Genomic DNA, 20278 nt, shown 5'->3' on the forward strand with positions numbered 1-20278 from the left:
GGCTGGCTCATCTTCCCACTCGGTTAAAAGGGATTGGCCACGCCGATCTAGCTCGACCTCTTCCAACAGTAGGGCCTTAGAAGGTAGAAGCTTGAACATGGTCCTTGCTGCACAAAATAAAGAGGGCATCAATTAGTGATAATATAAAAAACTAAGTTACCAAGCCTTACTAAAAGAGAAGGGAAGCACTGCTCGAACTGGACTCAGTCCGAACATATACAGAAGACCCTCTTGCAACAGCTGGGAGATGTTGAATTGTAGGCAGGTCAGCTTCTCCAAAAAAGAAATAAATGTAGGGTTGTGACAGTAATCGCCTAACTCGGGAAGGGGGAAAGGTCCGCTTACCAACTGATCGGCTAAGACACGGAATCAGACACTCGGATGAAGAAGAAACAAGATTTTCTTTCCTTTTTAGACGAAGACAGTTTCTTAAAGAGAACTATCTTGGCATGAGATTGAAATAAAAAAACCTCAGGCTCTGATTTTTTATGATAGTAAAAAATAATAAAAAGTACGAGGGATCAAGGGATATCATATAGGCAGAATAGGTTGCCATTCTGCACATCGATTAGAAGGCATTGTGAGAAAGTTGTTGGAGTTGAATATGGAAGTATTGGCTTATTTTGGATAGGAAGTGGGGAATGGGAAAGTGAAAACTAGCTTGAAGCTTATCCTTGAAGAAGGTGACGTGGCCTAGGGGAGGACAATGGGAACGGTCTTGAGGACCAAGAATGAGAATACATAAGTTTTTAGCGATCTCTAGGACTAGATGGATCATTTCAAGGTTGCAGTTGTCAAAATCAGAATGAGCGGACGTGTACTAGAGGTAAAGATTTCTCGGGCCATGGATGATTGAAGGAGACATGAAGTTAGATCAGAAAAAATACTTACTAAAGAAGATAGCGAGAAAGCGAATGTAGTTGGTGGAAATCGCCGGAGAAGAAAATTGAAGAAGATAAGGCATGAATGGATTACAACCTGAGACACTTAGGGGTTTTAACAAGAGCCTTGAGCTATCTTTAAAGCCTAGCCATCCAATCAAAACGACCTGGTTAGTTGCAGTAATAAGATTGAAGCAGATGAATCGCCGTCGATTCAGACAAAAAAGCGTGTGTCAGTTGTTGGATCAGAGAAAGAGGAGTAGGTGGAACACGTGGTGGTCATCCATAAATGACATTTATGATAGACAAGACAATTAAATCATTTCGCTGATATGCTCGTCCATGCATCATCGAGGCCTTACCTTACACTTTAAATGCCTGACAGGTAATTGTCAAGAAAGATAATATTGACAGTAACAGTGAGGGCAATTGATAGAGTCACCAGCCAATCGTATAATCGGATGATGACAGGACTCGAGCCTAGTCAGTCGGTTACGAACCTCCTTTGATTAGATTTAAAGGGGAGGCTTGTGAAGCGATGCGTTATGAGTGACCTCAAGGGTGATGTGGGATCGATAGTCAAGATGATATGACAGTCAAAGTCAAGATAAGGTGACAGTCAAAATCAAGGTGAGATAGCAGTCAGGTTGTACGTAGCCAGATAGACCACTCACTCACCTTTGGGGCTCAGTTGCCCACTCTTCATGGGCATGCCCCCCAGGATATAATCGATTGAACATTCAGGACTCAGCTCTCCACATGTTATGGGCATAACCCCCAGCATATAGCTAGTCGACCTAAGAGTCGGTCAAACCTTCGGGACATAACTCACCACTCTTTATGGGCATAGCCCCAGCATACAGCTAGTCAGCCTCAAAGTCAGTCAGACCTTCGGGACTTAGTTCCCCACTCGTCATGGACATGACCCCCAGCATTGATAACTACCATTTTATCATATAATTTTAGCCCTTAATTTTCATGTTTTAATCTTCTCATATGGTTAATTGTTGATTCTCATTATGTTTATTGAGTTGGATTCATATTATAGGCTTTGTTATAATTCTGTCTATTTTTATAGATTTCTACTTATAATTATGCACTTTTATCTTGTAGGGATTGAAAAGGCTTGAGTTAAGAAGAAGTCCAATCTAAAAAAATCTGAGTCGTTGGATCAAATTTGAAGCAAATAAATTTGCAGACTCAGATCTAATTAATTTTGATCGTTCATCAAGATCTAGTTGATTCAGTTCAATTTATATAGATCTGGGATGATCCGAGTTGCTTATCTTTATCTAGCTATCTTGACCTTCCATTGGGAATTATTTGATCTGAACCATCCATTTGGATTGCATCTGATTCGTGAGTTTAGATCTAAAAGAATGACAACCATCGGATGAAAAATGAGGAAGCTATAGAAGGATTTGATGAAGCACAATGATGGGGATCATGCGCACAAGAACAGAGCCTCCTTCCACCAGCACCAATCAACAGGATTGGATCGCCGAAGAAGGGAGAGGATTCACTGCTTCTCGGTGAGCTATCTCGAGCCTCCGTAACAACTAATTAGTGATTTCGCTTCACATAGTGATCACGATTTTAACAAGGGAAACCAGCGCGCGATCGGGCGAAACGGAGGAAGACAAATGTAACGCCCGGAAATTCTCAAACTTGCATTAGAATTATTTTATGATTTTTCTGGAATTTTTAGATATTTTTCCGGAATTTTCCGAGTATCGGAAGTAGCAAAAATAATTAGAACCGCAAAATAGCTTAGGCGGGAATCGAACCCGAGACCTATGGCTTAGGGATAATGTTGGGAATCAGTTGAACCCAGCAGGGCCGTGCTGAAAGGAAAGGGAACCAATTATAATTATAATTGGGTTGGCCGGATTAGTTACTTAGTATAAATAGGAAGGTTAAGTTGGGGGTTGGTTTATTTCGAGAACTTGGTTCGGCAATATCAAATTTCACCGTGACCTATCCCTCTCCCAAAACCCTTCACCGCCGCCCACTCCTCTTCCTCCTCCTCTCTCGGCGCCCAAGCCCCAAGGGCCCTCGGATCACCTTCCGGCGACGACTCCAACACGAAAGAGGTTCTTCTCCGCGAGAGGAACGCAAAGACGTGAGCGGATCGTCGAGAAGGTCATCTCCACCGGGATTCTAGAGGATAGAATTGTAAGGAATTTAGCGTACGAGGTAAGAAACCCCTCACCTGCAGTATAATAGCTCCGTTTGGGTTCCTACGCATTAGTTTTACCTATATGCAGGTTTTTCGGCACATAGGGTGTGTTTAAACCCTCCTCGAGGATTAGGGATCTAGTTGAGCACCTCTAGACGGGCCGGACACGTTGTTCTCCTTTAGTTGGAGATTCTAGACGTTGTCGGGTGCCTAGAGGTGATCTCCCTATTAGAGGAGAGAGTTGGAGCACACCAAGTGTTCGGTAAAATGTTAGTGTAGCTAAATACCACCTCAGTTATGTTTAATAGCTCAGTTAAATGCATTAGAAGCATTTAAAACAACACATTAGTTTAGTTCAGTTTTATGGGACTACGGTCCAATGGGTGGGCTCCCACAGTCGCCTCTAGGTTCAGATAACCTAGCTCTAGGTTCAGATAACCTAGAAACAGCAAGTTAAAGTATTTTATTTTCAATGGCACTGTACTGGATCAGATATCCATTGGGTTGGACTCCCACAGTCGTCCCTAGGTTTAGATAACCTAGCTAGCCCTACTAAATTCGGGACTTGCAAACCCGGATCTAGTTAGGGATGCGCGCACAGCAAGTACAGTTGCCGGGCCCAAACAGCATGATTATTATTTTCACTTATTATGAAATAGTTTTCAAAACTCAAAATTAGTTATGTTAGTTGAGTTTGAATTCAGTACCAGTTTAGCTTCAGTTTAGCTCTTCCTTGCTTATACATTATGTTAGCTCATGTTCAGTTCTAGATTGCTATGCTTGTATGATCATATGCCACGTTTGTATGTTTAGCCTAGTCAGTTTCTTTCAAATAGCATGCTTTAAAAAAATCATATTGCATCGTTGCATGTTTTTGTGAGGTAGATGGTTTCTTACTAAGCTTGTTAGCTTACAGATACTACTTTTCTTATACTGCAGATAAAGGTAAAGAAAAAGTGGACTAGCAGTGGAGGCTGGAGGTCAATGCAGATGAGGATGTGTGTGGAAGGAACTGGAATAAAACATCCTCAGGGGTTTTAGCAAGCTTAAATAGTAGAAGTCTTAGTATTTTTCTTTTATGCAAAGTTTGAACCTTAGAGTGTTTAAATTATGGAAGATTTACTTAGTTTGTTAGTAATTATGTTAGAATGCTGGTTAATAGTTGTTAGAACGCATTTCCATTGATTTTAGAATTGTTGTGTGAGATTTTGGCACGCCAAAGTGCTGAAATCAGAGCTCCCGGGCGAAATCAGAACTCTGATCGATTCCCAGACCGATCAGGGCCTGACTGTGCCACTGGATCGGTCAGCCGACCGATCCATGCAGATACAGTATGCTACTGTATCCTCCTGGATCGGTCAGCCGACCGATCCAGTACAATGGTGCCTGGATCAGTCAGCCGACCGATCCAGACATACCTGGATCGGTCCTGCCGACCGATCCAGCCACACCTGGATCGGTCTGCCGACCGATCCAGTTAGGAACAGAAACTTTCCCAGCTTCGATCGATCTGTAGATCGATCAGCAGGCCGGTAGGTAGTTGGGGAGTCGATTTCTAGTCCCTAGCTCAGTTGGGATATTCAGTTTCCCCTCCTTAGCATATGTACACCAGCAAAGAAGGTCTTTAGACCTTTCTTATCAGTTGTATCCGTCATTAGTAGAGTAAAATTTTTAATTAGCCCAGCTTTCCGCGTAGTATAGCACAGCGTAACTGTAGCGATTCGCCTTACAGCCTAGTAGTAGAAGGCGGGTCGTTACAACAAAAATATGATCCCACGACCGAATCTCCCTGCTTTAACCACCGTCCATCAGAGCTCTTCTTCCTCTCACTTCACACTGCTTGCGACCATTGCAAGCCATGACAGAGAGAGGCATGAAACAGATGATCGGGATCCATCTTCAACCAGTGGCCATCTTCGCCTCATTTCATCACCACCAACAGGAGCGGATCCACCGGGGGGCCGGTGCCAGTGGTCGCCCCCTGTCGGCGGAACCCCATTGCCAATACGGAAATCACCGCGACATGTCCTCAAGCGGTATGGAGGATAATTACGACAAAAAGGATGACGACAATTATGTTGACTCAGATGAAGATTATGACATTTATGTTGACTCAGACGAGGATGGCGACTCGAATTCCGATGAGGATAAGGATGACCTTGGGAATAAGTCTGAAATGTCAGATTGATTTCTAAGGCAGGCGGCGACCTCTATTATGTTACCTTGTATCAGCAAGTAGTGTTTTGGGTTTCAATTGGATAACAATGTGCGTATTTATGCGATCATAGTAGGTCTTAAAAAAAGAAGGGCATTGCAGTTGTTCTTGCTTTTCAGAAAATGAATCACTCTTTGTGTCTGTTGATGAATAATGTTCTTTATTTCGCTTAAACTTGTGTGTTGGTCTATACGGTTTTGAGATTATTTTATGTTTTTGTAAAAGCATTTTGTAAAATACTATTTGTCTTTCGATTGAATTATCACAACTTAATTTGTAATAATGTTTTCATTGAAGTTCTTGTGTCGGATCATATTATATAATAACAAAAATAATAAAACATGCTTGCAACGCAACTAAAATAAACAAGAAATAAGTACAAATTCTAAAGGAAAATTTGTAAGTGTCTAGATAAATGTTAAAGCAATCTCATGATTAGGTGTCGGGTAGTGATTTTTATTAACTCGGTTTGAAACAATTTGAAAGGATTATGTATTAATAAAATTATGGTGTTAATGAAATGAAAATAATGAAGCATTAGCACCAAAAAGGAGCATGTAAGTTTCCCGATGTTGAAAGATGAAAGGAGCTTGAGCATTTCACTGCATGAAAAAGCTTGAATGCATCAATATGTAGACTGGAATAAAACTTCAAAATAACACAAACCAAGGACAAATACTGATTTTACTGTCCCATCTCTTGAGCAATCCATCTGAAGAAAGACTCATATATATCCAATCCAATATAGACAAGCATAAACACCTATGGATCCAGATACAAGTTACAAAATACATTTGCAAACTATTAGCTACATGAACTTGGTATGTATAATTCAGCATCAAGGTTCTGCTGCTTCCGTGCTCCTTCCATATACGACCTGTGACATGCAACCGTTAAAAGGATATTTTCGGCAATGAATATTGTTAAAACAGATTTGTAAAATAGGATTAGATGAATGGATGAATGACAGTTTGATAGTCTATATCATAGTTTGCAGAATCACGATCCTACACAGAATCGATTTAGGGTCAGGATCGGATCGTAGAATCGTACGATCATACCAAAAACCCTTAAAATCTTATCATACATGATTAATAATTAGAAAAAATACCTAAAACTCATTTACATATAAATAACTAACTAATTTTGTATATATATGCAATCATGTACACTCAATACCTCAAATTACAATACTACATGTACAAATTTAAATTAACTTGTAATTTAACTATCATTCTCGCATAGTAATAATATTTATATTTTCATAACGTAAAATGAAATAATATAAAATTTCTATTAACACAATAATAATAGCACATTCAATGTCGAAAATATTTTCTTGATTTATAAGATAATTCAATTTAAAGGTCAACAAAACACTTGACGTATATAACAGAAGCTATTGAATTCTTTGATTAAAATATGAACGTCGGAAATAATCTTCTAAAGACTGGTTGACACCATACAATACTAGACAATAGGCATCCAAAAATTCATTATTTTGGGGGGAAAATGACAGAATATTATTGATAAAAAACTAACTCAAAAATAATTTAACATATGTTTAAATAATTTAAACCCCTAATAAGATGAAAAAAAAAAGATAATAAAAAAAGATAAAATCTTCTAGACATTCGAAAAGGATTTAAATGATATTTTTGGGTTTGAAATATGATGGTTAAGGATAAACTTTGAAATTTATTAAAGATCTCTGAACGAGCTTTGATTTGATATATTATAGGCCTCGTGGTTCAATCCGAGTCAAAAGTTATGACCTCTCAAAGCTTCCACCAATCCTGCTTCGATTCTGCTCCGATCCTGTTCCGATCTTGCCGATTCTGTTCCGATCCTACCGATCCTACTGATCCTGCTGTAATCCTACTGCAAAAACGATTCTACACGATCCTGGATCGATTTTGAGTTTCCGGATCGTAGGATCGTACGATCCTACGATCCAGATCGCGATTTTGCAAACTATGATCTATATTGAAAAAGATATTTTTAATACTGTCGATAATGAGCCAATTTTGTAGCATTTTCAGAATATGGAGTCTCGAAGAATGCAATTGTCACGTATTCTTTAGTATAATGCTTTAATATTATTATACAATTTTTTTCATAATATTGTATCTTTTTCTCTTGTACGGATTTTAATTACATATAATTTATTAACCATTTAAAAAAGAAATTGGTCGCACACAGTTCAGATCGCGAATCGCGATCACCCCTCTATGCTTGAATTCCTAGATCCACCACTGACCACCATCACCAGCGAGGTCAAGGAGATTTCCCTTCCTCAGTCCAGTGATCGTCTATTCCTCATGGCTGACTTCCACAAATCATGACTCCATCTTCGCCGGTGCAAGATCTGGTTGGCTTTATTCATCCGCTCTCTATCAGATCTGGTCATAATCATCCTTCCAAGATCCTATCAACTTCATTCATCCAATCTCATGACCAGAAGCCCTTGAATTGATACCATCACTCGGATTGTAGCACCTCATCACTTTCTTCATCCCGGGATAGCAAGATTCACTTCCTTTTGATGGTTGGCTTGATATAATTAGTTGATGGATGATCTTCATGGTTGAATGTTTTGATTTGTTGTTGATTGTGAATGAATTGCAATAGGTTAAACTCTCCATGTTCTAGATTTGGTTTAGATTTAATTTGATTTCTTACCTTTGTTCCATGTTGATTGGTTGTAATTGATTCAGATTCCCCTTCGTTTAGATTGCTTGCATTAGTCTTTAATTGAATGATGCTTGCAAGGTGTTCCATGGAATGTTCCTTAGAATTTAGTTCGGTAATTCCTTAAGTAGTTATTTGCATCGCTTTGTTAATGTTGATTCCATTATGTCTGTGCCCTTCCTTTGAATGCAATTAGGATAACTAAGCTTAGGTTTCATTACATGCTCTAGGTTATGTTAAATGTTTCATTTCGTTAGATGTTTTCTTGATGTTTCTTTTAATTCCGGTGCAATTGTAGGTTAGGTTAGATTAGGGTTTCATTACTTGCATTATCTTTCAATTAGTAGTCTTAGAATTCAAAACTCAAACCCACTTACTAATAAATTGATCATGAGATTTATTATACATTAGCTACATTTGTTGGGAGATGACTCGAGTTATCTCTGTGCTACATTAGCGTAAAGAGGTAGTGTACTTAAATTATTTGTAAATTATGGTACGACACACAGTTTATCAAGCATACAACCGATCGACCCCCAGAGTCGGTCAGACTTTTGGGACTTAGCTCCCCACTCTGCATGACCCCCATCATACAACCGATCAGCCCCAGAGTAGGTCAAATCTTTAGAACTTAACTCCCCACTCCTCATGAGCATGACCCCTAGCATACAGCTGATCGGCCCTAAAGTCGGATGAACCTTCATGACTTAGCTCCCCACTTCTCATGGGCATGACCTCCAACATATAGTCGATCATCACCAGAGCAGGTCGGATCTTTGGTACTTAGCTCCCCACTCATGGGCATGACCTTAACATACAGTTGATCAACCCAAGAGGCGGTCGGACTTAACTCTCCAATCATGGGCATGGTCCCAACATATAGTTGGTGGGTCCAAGAGTCGGTCAGACTTATGGGACTCAGCTCTCCACTTCATGGGCTCATCTCCCAGCATACAGTAGGTCAGCCTCAAAGCCAGTCAGTCCTTCAGGACTTAGCTCCCCACTCATGAGCATGACCCCAGCATACAGTCGGTCGGCCTTAGAACTAATCAGACCTTCAAGACTTAGCTCTCCACTCTTCATGGGCATGACTCCCAGCATATAGCCGATCGGCCCCAGAACCGATCAAATTTTCTCCAGGAGATAGCAGTGTTAGAGAATTGTAACAACCTGTTAGAGAATAATGGTTACTCACTAGGGAATATTTCACTACCTTATATATACACACAACAGAACCTTCCTCTGAGAGTGACCTTACATCCTCCTTTACATGATCTATTCTAACATTAGACATTCCCTAAAGCCTCATTATTATGGATGTTATGAGAGACGGTATAAAAAGGTGAGTCCTCTCCGTTGACCAAGTAGCTCTCATGTGCGCACACCCGCACACACATCTACACTACTATTCTACTATTCATATTCTTCTTCTCCATTTAGCTACGGTTCTGATTTGAGTTTCGGAGTACCTACATCAGGGACCCTTCAAATTGATTAAGATTGAAAACCCTTATAATTCAAAAATTGAAGATGGAGTAAAGAGTCCCAAGTCGATTTTTTCTAAGGAGAACTAATAAATGTGTGTGAATTCTAGATTTAAAACTATTTTGGAGTTTTCTAATGCAAATGAGTGTTTTATTTTTGATTAATCCAAAAGAAGGCAACCGAAAGTTAGACAAACAATGCATATCTGATCATGCTAGCTCAATTAAAGAAAAGAAATGATCTTCAATTCAAATTAATCAACTTTAATAACTCTCAACAGATTGCATAGATTGACAAAGAAAAATAGATTTGAACTCAGCATAATTCACTTATTTGAACTAAAGAACTCACTTAACATTACTTACACAATTCAAACTGAAATGAACCTAATGTAGAGATCAAGGGTTTCTGATTCGGAAAAGGAATGAATAAAATGCAGCAATCAAATTGCATAGATTCAAATCTAAAGGAAAATTGCAAATGCAGGTAATCAGATCATTAGATCTAAGCAATATAATGAAAAATCAAAGATAAAGAAAACGTTCCTCAACTCAAATCATGGATCGAGCTCCTTCTTCCTGCTGTCAAATAGAAACACTCCTGGAGAACACACTTCAAGCAATCAACAAAGTAGATCCAAGCTCCCGGTTAGTGCAGACGATGTGCATAGCTCTTGAGTATCTCCCTTCAAGCTCGTGATCGTCCGACAATCTCAACGCACAAAGAATAGAGTATTGACTTCTAGAATCATGAGCTCTGATCGATTGATCGAATCGATTCAGGACTCGCGTGTTGGTTGCTACTCGGAAAACCTAGAGGTTCCACTGTACAAAAATTTTGTACAAAGGTCTGAACCTTTTCCTAGCTACCATGTGTTCTTTTAAATTAAATTTTGGATCGCCTGCGGAACTTAACACGTTTGATCCAAAACTTAATCTATTTGTTCTTTTAGGTTTTGACTTGGATCTCCTGCGGAACTTAACACGTTCGACCCAAGTCACCTTAAGTTATTAATTCCATTAAATATTAATTTCCATAATTGGTTCCCAGTACTGACGTGGCGAGGCACATGGCCTTCTTGGATATGGGAGCAACCACCACCGACTAGACAAAACCTTTTATAGAAAGCTAATATTTAATTTCCTAAAATAACTTTAGGTTAACCAAAAAGAACAATCAAATCACAAGGGGAAGAAAAACAAAAGAACACTATATCGAAAACAAATTCGAAAATCTAGAATCGTATGCCTCTTGTATTTAGTATTATTTTCAAAAATAACTAGTATGATGCGGAAAGAAAAATTACTAGTTATACCTTTTAGAAAAACCTCTTGATCTTCTATCGTATTCCTCTTCTAACCTCGGACGTTGTGTGGGCAACGATCTTCCGAGATGAGAAACCACCAAGCACCTTCTTCTCCTCCTAGCTAGGTTCGGCCAACACAAAGAAGCTTCACCAAAGGACGAAGAACAAAACACCAACCAAGCTCCAAGGGATACAAGCTTTCTCTCCTTCTTCTTCTTCTTCTCCAAGTAGTATCCGGCCACCACAAGAGCTCCAAGCCAATAGAGAAGGTTCGGCCACCACCAAGAGGAAGAGAGGAAGAGAGATTGGTCGGCCACAACACCAAGGAAAAGAGGGAGAAAATAGAATAGATTCGTTAGCCATGAAGCCTCCTCTACCCCCTCTTTTATAATCCTTGATCTTGGCAAATAAGGAAATTGTAATAAAAACTTCCTTAATTCTTTTGCCATTGAAAAGGAAAATTTATTTAATTAAAAATAATTTCCTTTCTCAATTTTATAATGGCCGGCCACAAGAAAAAACTCCAAGCAAATACAATTTTAAACACCAATTAAAACTTCCTTATTTGCTTCCGGAAATTTATAAAAATTTCTCAATAATTTTTATCCCTTCATGATTGGTTTATAAAAAGGAAATTTAATAAATTAAAATCTTTCTTTTAAACATGTGGATAAAAAGAAAGTTATCTCTAAAAATTAAAATCTCTTTTAATCTACAAATAAGGAAAGATATCAAATCTTTTCTTAATCTCTTGTAGAAACTTATAAAAGAGAATATTTAATTTTTAAACTTTCTTTTAAATCATGAACATGTTTAAAAAGGAAAGTTTTCTTAAAATTTAAAATCCTCCTTTAATCAACAATTAAGGAAAGATTTCAAATTTTAAACTCTCTTTTAAACATGTAGATGATTTACAAATAAGGAAAGTTTTTACCAAAAATTAAAACCATCCTTTTAAACTACAAATAAGGAAAGAAATTAATCTCTTCTCTTAATCTTTTGTAGAAAGCTATAAAAGGAAATTTTTAATTTTTAAACTCTCTTTTAAAAACATGATATCCACATAAGAAATAATTTTAATAAAAATCCTTTTTAATATTCTAGTGGCCGGCCACCTAAGCTTGGGACCCAAGCTTTGGCCGGCCACCAACTTAACTCATCCACTTGGTCTTGGCCGGCCCTAGCTTGGGTTCCAAGCTAGCTTGGCCGGCCCCATTGGATGGGTAAGAAGGTGGGTATGCGGTGGGTATAAATCTCTATATACTAGAGGCTACGATAGGGACCGAGAGGAGGAATTGGTTTTGGTCTCCGATAAAATTAAGCATCCCATGCCCCGAATACACAACTTAATTTTATCAATAATAATTCATTCCACTAGAGAACTATTATTGAACTACCGCACCAATCCCAAATTACCTTTTGGGCTCCTTCTTATTATGAGTGTGTTAGTCTCCCTGTGTTTAAGATATCGAATCTCCACTAATTACGTAAGTTACTGACACCTCACTTAATTAATATCTTGCTCCAAGAGTAGTACCACTCAACTTCATCGTCATGTCGGACTAAGTCCACCTGCAGGGTTTAACATGACAATCCTTATGAGCTCCTCTTGGGGACATTCTCAACCTAGATTACTAGGACACAGTTTCCTTCTATAATCAACAACACACACTATAAGTGATATCATTTCCCAACTTATCGGGCTTATTGATTCATCGAACTAAATCTCACCCATTGATAAATTAAAGAAATAAATATCAAATATATGTGCTTGTTATTATATTAGGATTAAGAGCACACACTTCCATAATAACTGAGGTCTTTGTTCCTTTATAAAGTCAGTATAAAAGGAACGACCTCAAATGGTCCTACTCAATACACTCTAAGTGTACTAGTGTAATTATATAGTTAAGATATACTAATACCTAATTACACTACGACCTTCCAATGGTTTGTTCCTTTCCATCTTGGTCGTGAGCTACTGTTTATAATTTATAAGGAACCAATAACATGATCTTCTGTGTGTGACACCACACACCATGTTATCTACAATATAAATTAATTGAGCAACTACATTTATCATAAATGTAGACTTTTGACCAATGTGATTCTTATTTCTAAATAAATATTTATACCAAAAGCTAGGCTTTTAGTATACACTCTAACATCGCGGATGTATGGAGAGATGGAATGGATACGGAAGCTTCGAGAAAACTCCGTCGAAGACTCTGAAAGCTGGTGGAAACCACGGATCGGGAAAACACCCTCGATCTGTCATGCGGCAAAGGAACGCAGATAACAACATCATGACGTGGGAAACACCTCGCCGTCGCTCTCTTCTCCCTTTGGACACTGGTCACTGGTAGCTCAAAGTTTGTCGTTGATGAAGAAAACTGAATCTGAGATCTGGATGGGAAACAAGACTCCACCTCGCGCTCTCGAGAAGACGCTGGCACGATGAACAGTAGCGAAGCCCCTGTTCATCGTGTCGGCCTCGCGTTTTTAAACACGAATCAAACATATGTGTGCATAGTACTGTCCTGGTAAGGGTTCAACAATGGCTGAGCCAGTTCAGCTGGCTTGGCTTGATTCAACAATAGTTGGGTTAGTGCAAATTAAGTTTGAATTCTAGGTTAGCTGAACTTGAGTGAACCCAAATGTGACAATGCGTCTAACTCTTTACCTACAAAACCAAATTAAAACACGCAAGTACACATCATGAATTAATAGTCATGAATTAGATTAACTCAAATATTCCTTACTTAGCAAAAACCAACTCTCAAATCAATTTCCCAAACAAAACAATCTTCATAACCAAACCATTCCAACAAAAAATAAAACGTCACATGAACACACTATCAATATTATGAGAGGCGGTATAAAAAGAGGGGTCATCTCCGCTGGCCAGTTAATTCTCATGTGCGCACAGCCACACACACATCTACACTACTATTCTACTATTCATATTCTTTTTCTCCATTTAGCTATAGTTCTGATTTGAGCTTCGGAGTACCTACACCAGGGACCCCCTTCCTGGTTCTCGCTCTAACATTCTTATTTACTCTCTCTGTGGTGTGCACAGAGAGGATTGCTCGACGCCTCTTTCTTCGAGCTCTGAGTCTTTTCATGGTCAACATCAGAGCCACCTATCCGCACACTATCTTTCTCGATTTCAGACAGTATCAAATTCTAACAAGTGGTCATAGGGTATACGTCTCCTTACAAGGAGCATCAAATCCTCTGTGGACTATCCAAACACTTTTGGACCCTTTGACTTATACTCAATCATCTCAAGTCCACAACTCCTAAAAGATGTTTGTTTAAGATGCCAAAGTATAAGTCTCTATGACCAAGATGACTTGAATACCTCAATCGAAGGAAACTTGTACTCGAGTTGTAGTAACAGCTTCATTGTCATATCCATATATAAGAGAACCATAAAAGTCTTACAATAGGTCATTTCAATGAAGTGGTTATCATAACTAGCATTTATGTTTAACTCTCGACATCCTAATATTTCTAGTCAATGAGGAACAACTACTTGGTTAGACCAATGAATATAATTCGTGCTAGTCTCACAGAATTGATGATGTTCAAACATATCAAGTCGTCGACTAAAGAAGATTTCAATACATTCATAATAACACATGTAGAGATGTTCACTAGTCGTAATCCAATCACAAGTTCTCTCCTGCTATAAATCATATTATGGACATTTAGTATGTGAGTTTAAGATCCAACATATATAGTGAATATTTATTTATTCAATAAATAGTAGATATCATAAGATGATTTTCTTAGGGCATCTCTCAGATATAACACTTAAACTAGCACCATGTTGATATTGATCTTCCTAAACTAGCAACAACGTGGCCTTGAGTTTTGATCATAAAGTCTAGTGTTGCTTTCCTAACATTAGCACCATGTTGTTGCTGATCTTCTTAGACTAACACCACTATGTACCAAAATATTCAAATCGTTTGAGAAGGTCTAAAAACAATAAATGAGGGTGTTTGAGAAGGTCTAAAAACAATAAATGAGGGTATATTTGGAATCTCATGGGTTATGTGAACTAATAGAATTTGGAATGGTTCAATCGGAGTTCTCTAGGTCCATCAATAAGTTTTGACTGAAATTTACTGATGGACCTAGGCAGTTTGGATTTATAAAATTTTGATATATAATGGAAGAATGAATTCTAAAAGTTAGCACTAAGGTAGTGCTATTTTTTGTATTGGTATGATTAAATTGTGATGTTGATTTTTTTAAAAAAAAAAGTAATACTGCAGTTGTTGTTACAAGAATGAAAAGAAAAATTAATTTTATCATAAGGGTAAAATAGGGAGATAAAAAAACAATTTTATCCTAAAGGTAAAATAGAAAAGATGTGCACCTTTTAGACAATAATGTTCCTTTTAAGCCATCTCAAATACTGCGTATGTCTTTTGCGGAAATTGCCGTTATAAACTTCTACTTCCCTAGTATACAATAAACGTGCTCAACTGCTGTCTGAAAACTATGAATTAAAAATATTAATTTTCATATAGAAAATATCATACAGTTGGATATGGAATAATGTGGGTATATCAGACAAACTTTGACTACGATGCAAGCTGCTATCTTAGCTGTTCTATAGCTGACCGTGGACCCAGTTAAATATTTTAAAATATTAATAAATATATTGATACACGCATCAAAAATTCTTTTATAGACTAAAGATTAATCAATAAAAGTCTTTTCGGGGCAGAAAAGAAAAAGACACGACAACAACGCCGTGTAAAAGAGGAAAGCTTTATCAGCGTAAAGCTTACGAGGTTGATACCCGAATCTTTACCAACCACTACTTTTACTAGATCCCCAAAATCTTAAAGTATGAAGAGGTGGGTAGACGTTCGAAGTTAGTTGAGTGGGATCTGTAAAAGAAAAGAATAAAAAGCGGTAAGCCGAGGAGAGCCAACAGGTTGGCCGACGCTTTGACGAACCGTGGGTGCGGACCGACGAACCGGATGGTTCGGCTTTCCCAACACGACCTCTATAAAACCCCTTCCGTCATCCGCTTCTTCGTTCGTAACTGCAGAGCTTTGCTTTCTCCGGAGATATTTTGAAGCGAAGAGGTAAACCAATCTGACTCATGCTATTAGATCTTGCTGTCAAGCGGATCGATTAGGAAAGACTTGTGGATTATGCTTCTCTATTTTGGGATCTGAAATTTGTTGCGGTCGTTGGGTTTCTTTGGATCTGGATGATTGCGATCTGATCTTGATTGTGTTTGTTTTCTGATGAGTCGCTTCGTCGATCGATCTGGAGACGATCAGTTCTTTTTCTTGAGTTGTTTGAGATTCTGCGTGGATTCTTGCTTGCTGATTCAAGCAGGGTATGGCCGTAGCCAAGGATCCATATTCTCCTATGTTTTTCAAGTGTGCCGCTCGGAATCTACGGGATTAGCTTTGTGTTTTACTGCCAAACTCTGCTGGGGAACCATCAAAGTGACCTTTTTTCCTCGAATATTTGACGAGACTTTGAAACTCGCCTTGTAGTTTGTTATTCCTATTTCCGGTTTCTCTGTTTGACTGCCCTATTTGTTCTATATGAGATGGTTCTGTACTTCACGTTAGTTCTAGGTCATAATCAATATTTCACTTGAAGCAGTTGGTTGTTTCAATAGTTTGTTTATTCGAGAAGAAGGGTTCACTTGAGGTGAGGGCTTGTGAAATTAATGTAGAAACCATCCCAAAAATAACAGTTTGAAGGAATTTATGCAGGCTCACAACCTTGATTTGACCTTAAACAATTATATTTCTTGAATCTTTAATACGTTGGTGCAGATTTTTGGCATCCGTAAAGTTGAGTTTATGTTTTAGCTAGCCAATTTAATTTTTTTTCCAGCATCTGATGATTTAGCTCTTGTACATTTGTTTGTAGCGTGATTGATTGGATTTGCTTCCTTTATACCCTGTCGAAGTAAATTATCCTCAATTCACATACAATAAGCTTTAGTTAAAGAAACAAGGGATGATTGAAAAATACTCTCAAAATTCAGAAAAACTTAGAATTATGTTGGTCTGTTTTGCATTCTATGTTATATAATTTATTGAAGTTCGATTCTAAATTATACAATTATTACTTTCAGATATGAGCATGATGGAATTGCCTTCAGGAGCAATACCCAAGTCCACGCTGAACCCAGATGCTCCGCTCTTCATCCCAATGGCCTTTCAGCAGGTGCAAGACTTTTCGCCGGAATGGTGGGAGCTAGTGAAGACAACCACTTGGTTCCGCGAACATTGGTTCCACATACACCAAGATCAAGAAACCTTCGACGGGGCCGATGAAGATGAGGATGTTGCAAACCTGCTTCCCGATTCCATTGATCTTGAAATCGGCAATGAACTATCCATGATCGGTGCAGACACTGAACGAGTATCTCTCCAGCAATCTGTGCTAGAAGACGTGGCCATGAACACTGACATGCTCAATTTGGGTATTTGAGGGCATCTGTTGTTCTTTATAACCATTGCCGAATACTGAATCCAAGTATTTGATGTCGTGCAGGGTTTCTGAACAATGCAGAGATAAATTTTGGCTCAAGAGCTCCAAAGAACGACATCAGAGCATTATCCGAACCCGCAAAGTATCGCGAGAAACCCGTTCAGCGAATGAGCCCAAAGTTCGCCTCTCGCCATTTCATTCAACAGCCTCGCTAGAACTAGAAGTAATCCTACTGCCTTCCTTCTGTATAGAACTACGATGAATCTATCTGACTGTAGAGTTGTTCAAAGTAAGTTCATTTGGGAATTAAACTGTCAAACTACGACACAAGAATCACCATCGATGGATAAGTTACTGAAACATGTGAAATTACAAAGACGGTAATTAAGCAACTGTAATAGAAATAAACAAACATGAAAAGTAATTAAATCCTAATTAATCAATCCAATTTGCCAATGAAACACGAGAAGTATTTTCTGCCCAAAACCTGTCAACCCTGGCTCTGCCCTCTTCACCGCGTTTGGCAAGGCTAGGTTATGTGGGTCAGAAATAGGAAGAAGTCCCTGGAATCCTTTGGTAAAGGAGAAAGTGGACAGCTGGAAAATCTGAGCTCCTGCTTCCTTCTTCATTGTGTCCGGCAGAGAGCTCGAGTACTGATGCTGGTGCAGAGAAGTGGAAGGACGCCGGAGAAGAACCAGAGCTTGTAACCCCACTAGAAACTGCCGCTGCCTTCTTCACCGCGTTCGACAGAGGGCTTCGAAGCTTGGAATGCGAGGTGGATGAAGAACTTCGCCGAAGATATCACTCCGGCGTTGCCCGATGATCGCTGCCGTTGCAAATCCGCCGAAAGTTGCCGTTGTCGTCTTCGTCGTCTTCAATCGGGAGAAGAGGAAAGGGGGCGTTCGGGGAAGGAAAAGTGACGCGAACAGTGAAAGAGAAACCCGAGCCGCTGAAACTTGAACCACATTTCCCCTTTTAAGCCTCTGTTGAACCAGCCCTGAACCGCTGATTGATTTGAACTGGTTCAGTTGCAATAGAGTTTTAGGATTCCTTCCCTTTGGGTTTTGAAGTTGGCTTCTCTTTCTCTTATTCCATTTTAATCATTTGACACCATTTTAATCATTTGACAATTGACTTAAATCATGACTTGATCAAACTCGTATTCCTCTTCTCAATTGTTACCTCCCTTAATTCCTACCAAATATAATATAATCAAATAATATCTAAAAATACCCTTAAAATATATAAGAATTAAAATGAAGATTAACAAAGATTTAAAATCATGAAACACACTAAAAATATATAATTAGATACATAAAAAGATAGAAACATTCAGTTATAACAATAAAATAAAGTGTCCAAATGATGGTTATCAATATTTGCATGAGTATTTATTCCAATCTCGGTCTTGGGGAAGATATAGCGGTAAAGTGGTTGGTGGATTCAAATATCGACTGAAGTATGTAGATATTTTGAAGGAAAATTTATGAGATTTGGTATTAGAGGATTGTTAAGATAATAAATTTATCTTTTAAAAGAAAATTAATGAGATCGATATTAGGGGATTGTTAAGATAACATATCAATTTTTTTTTTTTTGAAAGAAACATTATGGGAGGTAATACAAAGCATGACGGAGAGAATGGTCATGTTTGTCGCTCATGGTTTTAATACTCAAGTGGAGTATGGTGGCCTACATCGATGTGTCATAGACGTCGACTATTAATGATTTCAACGTGGGCATTTCCATGATTTATTTGGGTGACAAGTGCAAAATCACTGTGAGGCCTAGCAAGTCAACTCTCGGATTAGTCGACTCAAAAGTTTTAAAATCTATATTATAAAAAATAAATAAATGTGATTTGGGAATCCCGTTGCACTCAAACATCCAGCATGGACATGCACACACCCATCATATTGCAGCTAGCATGGGCTGATGGGCATGCACACACCAAGCATATCAGTGCCTCTATATATATATATATATATATATATATATATATATATATATATATATATATATAACCCACCGTGTGGACACCCGGTCAGCATTGTTACTTTTTTTATTTATTTTGAGTATGCTATGTAGCTATAGAGCCTAAGTTTATTTTGAGTATGCTATGTAGCTGTAGCTTTGGCTAATCTTCCACATCATAAAGAAATTTTCTGGGCTAATTGATATTCCGTTTTGTTAGCTATTAACTAGAATTTGTAGCAGAAATGACATCGATGACATTAGCTTCTTCATCTTCGATCTTGGCTAGAAATGCAGTATCTAATGCATATTTGCAATGGAAATTTTTGAAGGCATCGGTCATTTCGGCATGTGGCAACGTGAGGTTCAAGATGTCCATTTTCAGTAGGGTCTAGACATTGCTATTAAAGGAGAGAAACCGGATGAAGTTGAGGAAAAAAAATGGAAGATCAATATAATGGCGTGTGGTACTATTCGATTGTGCCTTTCTAGAAAGCAGAAGTATGAGTTTTCTAAAGAAACTTCTATAAATAGATTAAGGATGACACTGGAGGAAAAATTCTTGAAGAAAAACAATCATAACAAACTCTACATCAAGAAGATATTGTTCCGTTTTAACTATGTTTCAGGTACTACTATGAATGATCACATTAATAGTTTTAATCAACTGGTAATTGATTTGATGAATATGGATGTGACTTTTAATGATGAATATCTAGCTTTGATGTTAATGGCATCGCTTCCTGATGAGTTTGAGTATGTTGAAACTACTCTACTTCATGGGAAGGTTGATGTGTCACTTAGTGAGGTAACTGCTGCCTTGTATAGTTATGAATTGAGAAAGAAAGAAAAGCAAGGAAACACAAGTGTAGAAGCAGAAGCTCTTGTTGTTAGAGGTTGTTCGCAAAGTCAAAAGAAAGGATGGAAAGGGAGATCTAAGTCGAAGCCTAGATTAAGTAAAGATGAATATGCCTATTGTCGAGAAAAAGAGCATCGGAAGACAGATTGTCCTAAATTTAAAAATAAAAGAAAACCTATAAAAAGAAAGGGTATCGCAA

At 38.2% G+C, this 20278-nt stretch overlaps 1 protein-coding gene across 1 annotated transcript; it reads left to right on the top strand.

Moving 5' to 3' along the window:
- Positions 1 to 15715: 15715 nt before the first annotated feature.
- Positions 15716 to 17568, top strand: LOC122056068 (protein EARLY RESPONSIVE TO DEHYDRATION 15-like). Its single transcript, XM_042617842.1, has 3 exons — positions 15716 to 15871; positions 16888 to 17238; positions 17310 to 17568. The coding sequence occupies exons 2-3, from the start codon at positions 16890 to 16892 to the stop codon at positions 17459 to 17461; spliced, it is 501 nt and encodes a 166-aa protein (XP_042473776.1). The 5' UTR covers positions 15716 to 15871; positions 16888 to 16889; the 3' UTR covers positions 17462 to 17568.
- The last annotated feature ends 2710 nt before the right edge of the window (positions 17569 to 20278 follow it).

The sequence above is a fragment of the Zingiber officinale genome, chromosome 3B, assembly GCF_018446385.1.
Source record: "Zingiber officinale cultivar Zhangliang chromosome 3B, Zo_v1.1, whole genome shotgun sequence".
Taxonomy (NCBI): Eukaryota; Viridiplantae; Streptophyta; class Magnoliopsida; order Zingiberales; family Zingiberaceae; genus Zingiber; species Zingiber officinale.

Bases quoted from the DNA above. Each gene is read 5' to 3' on its own strand.
- LOC122056068 (XM_042617842.1), top strand. From the start codon at position 16,890: ATGAGCATGATGGAATTGCCTTCAGGAGCAATACCCAAGTCCACGCTG. The intron at 17,239-17,309 runs GTATTTGAGGGC...GATGTCGTGCAG, and splicing joins CACTGACATGCTCAATTTGG to GGTTTCTGAACAATGCAGAG.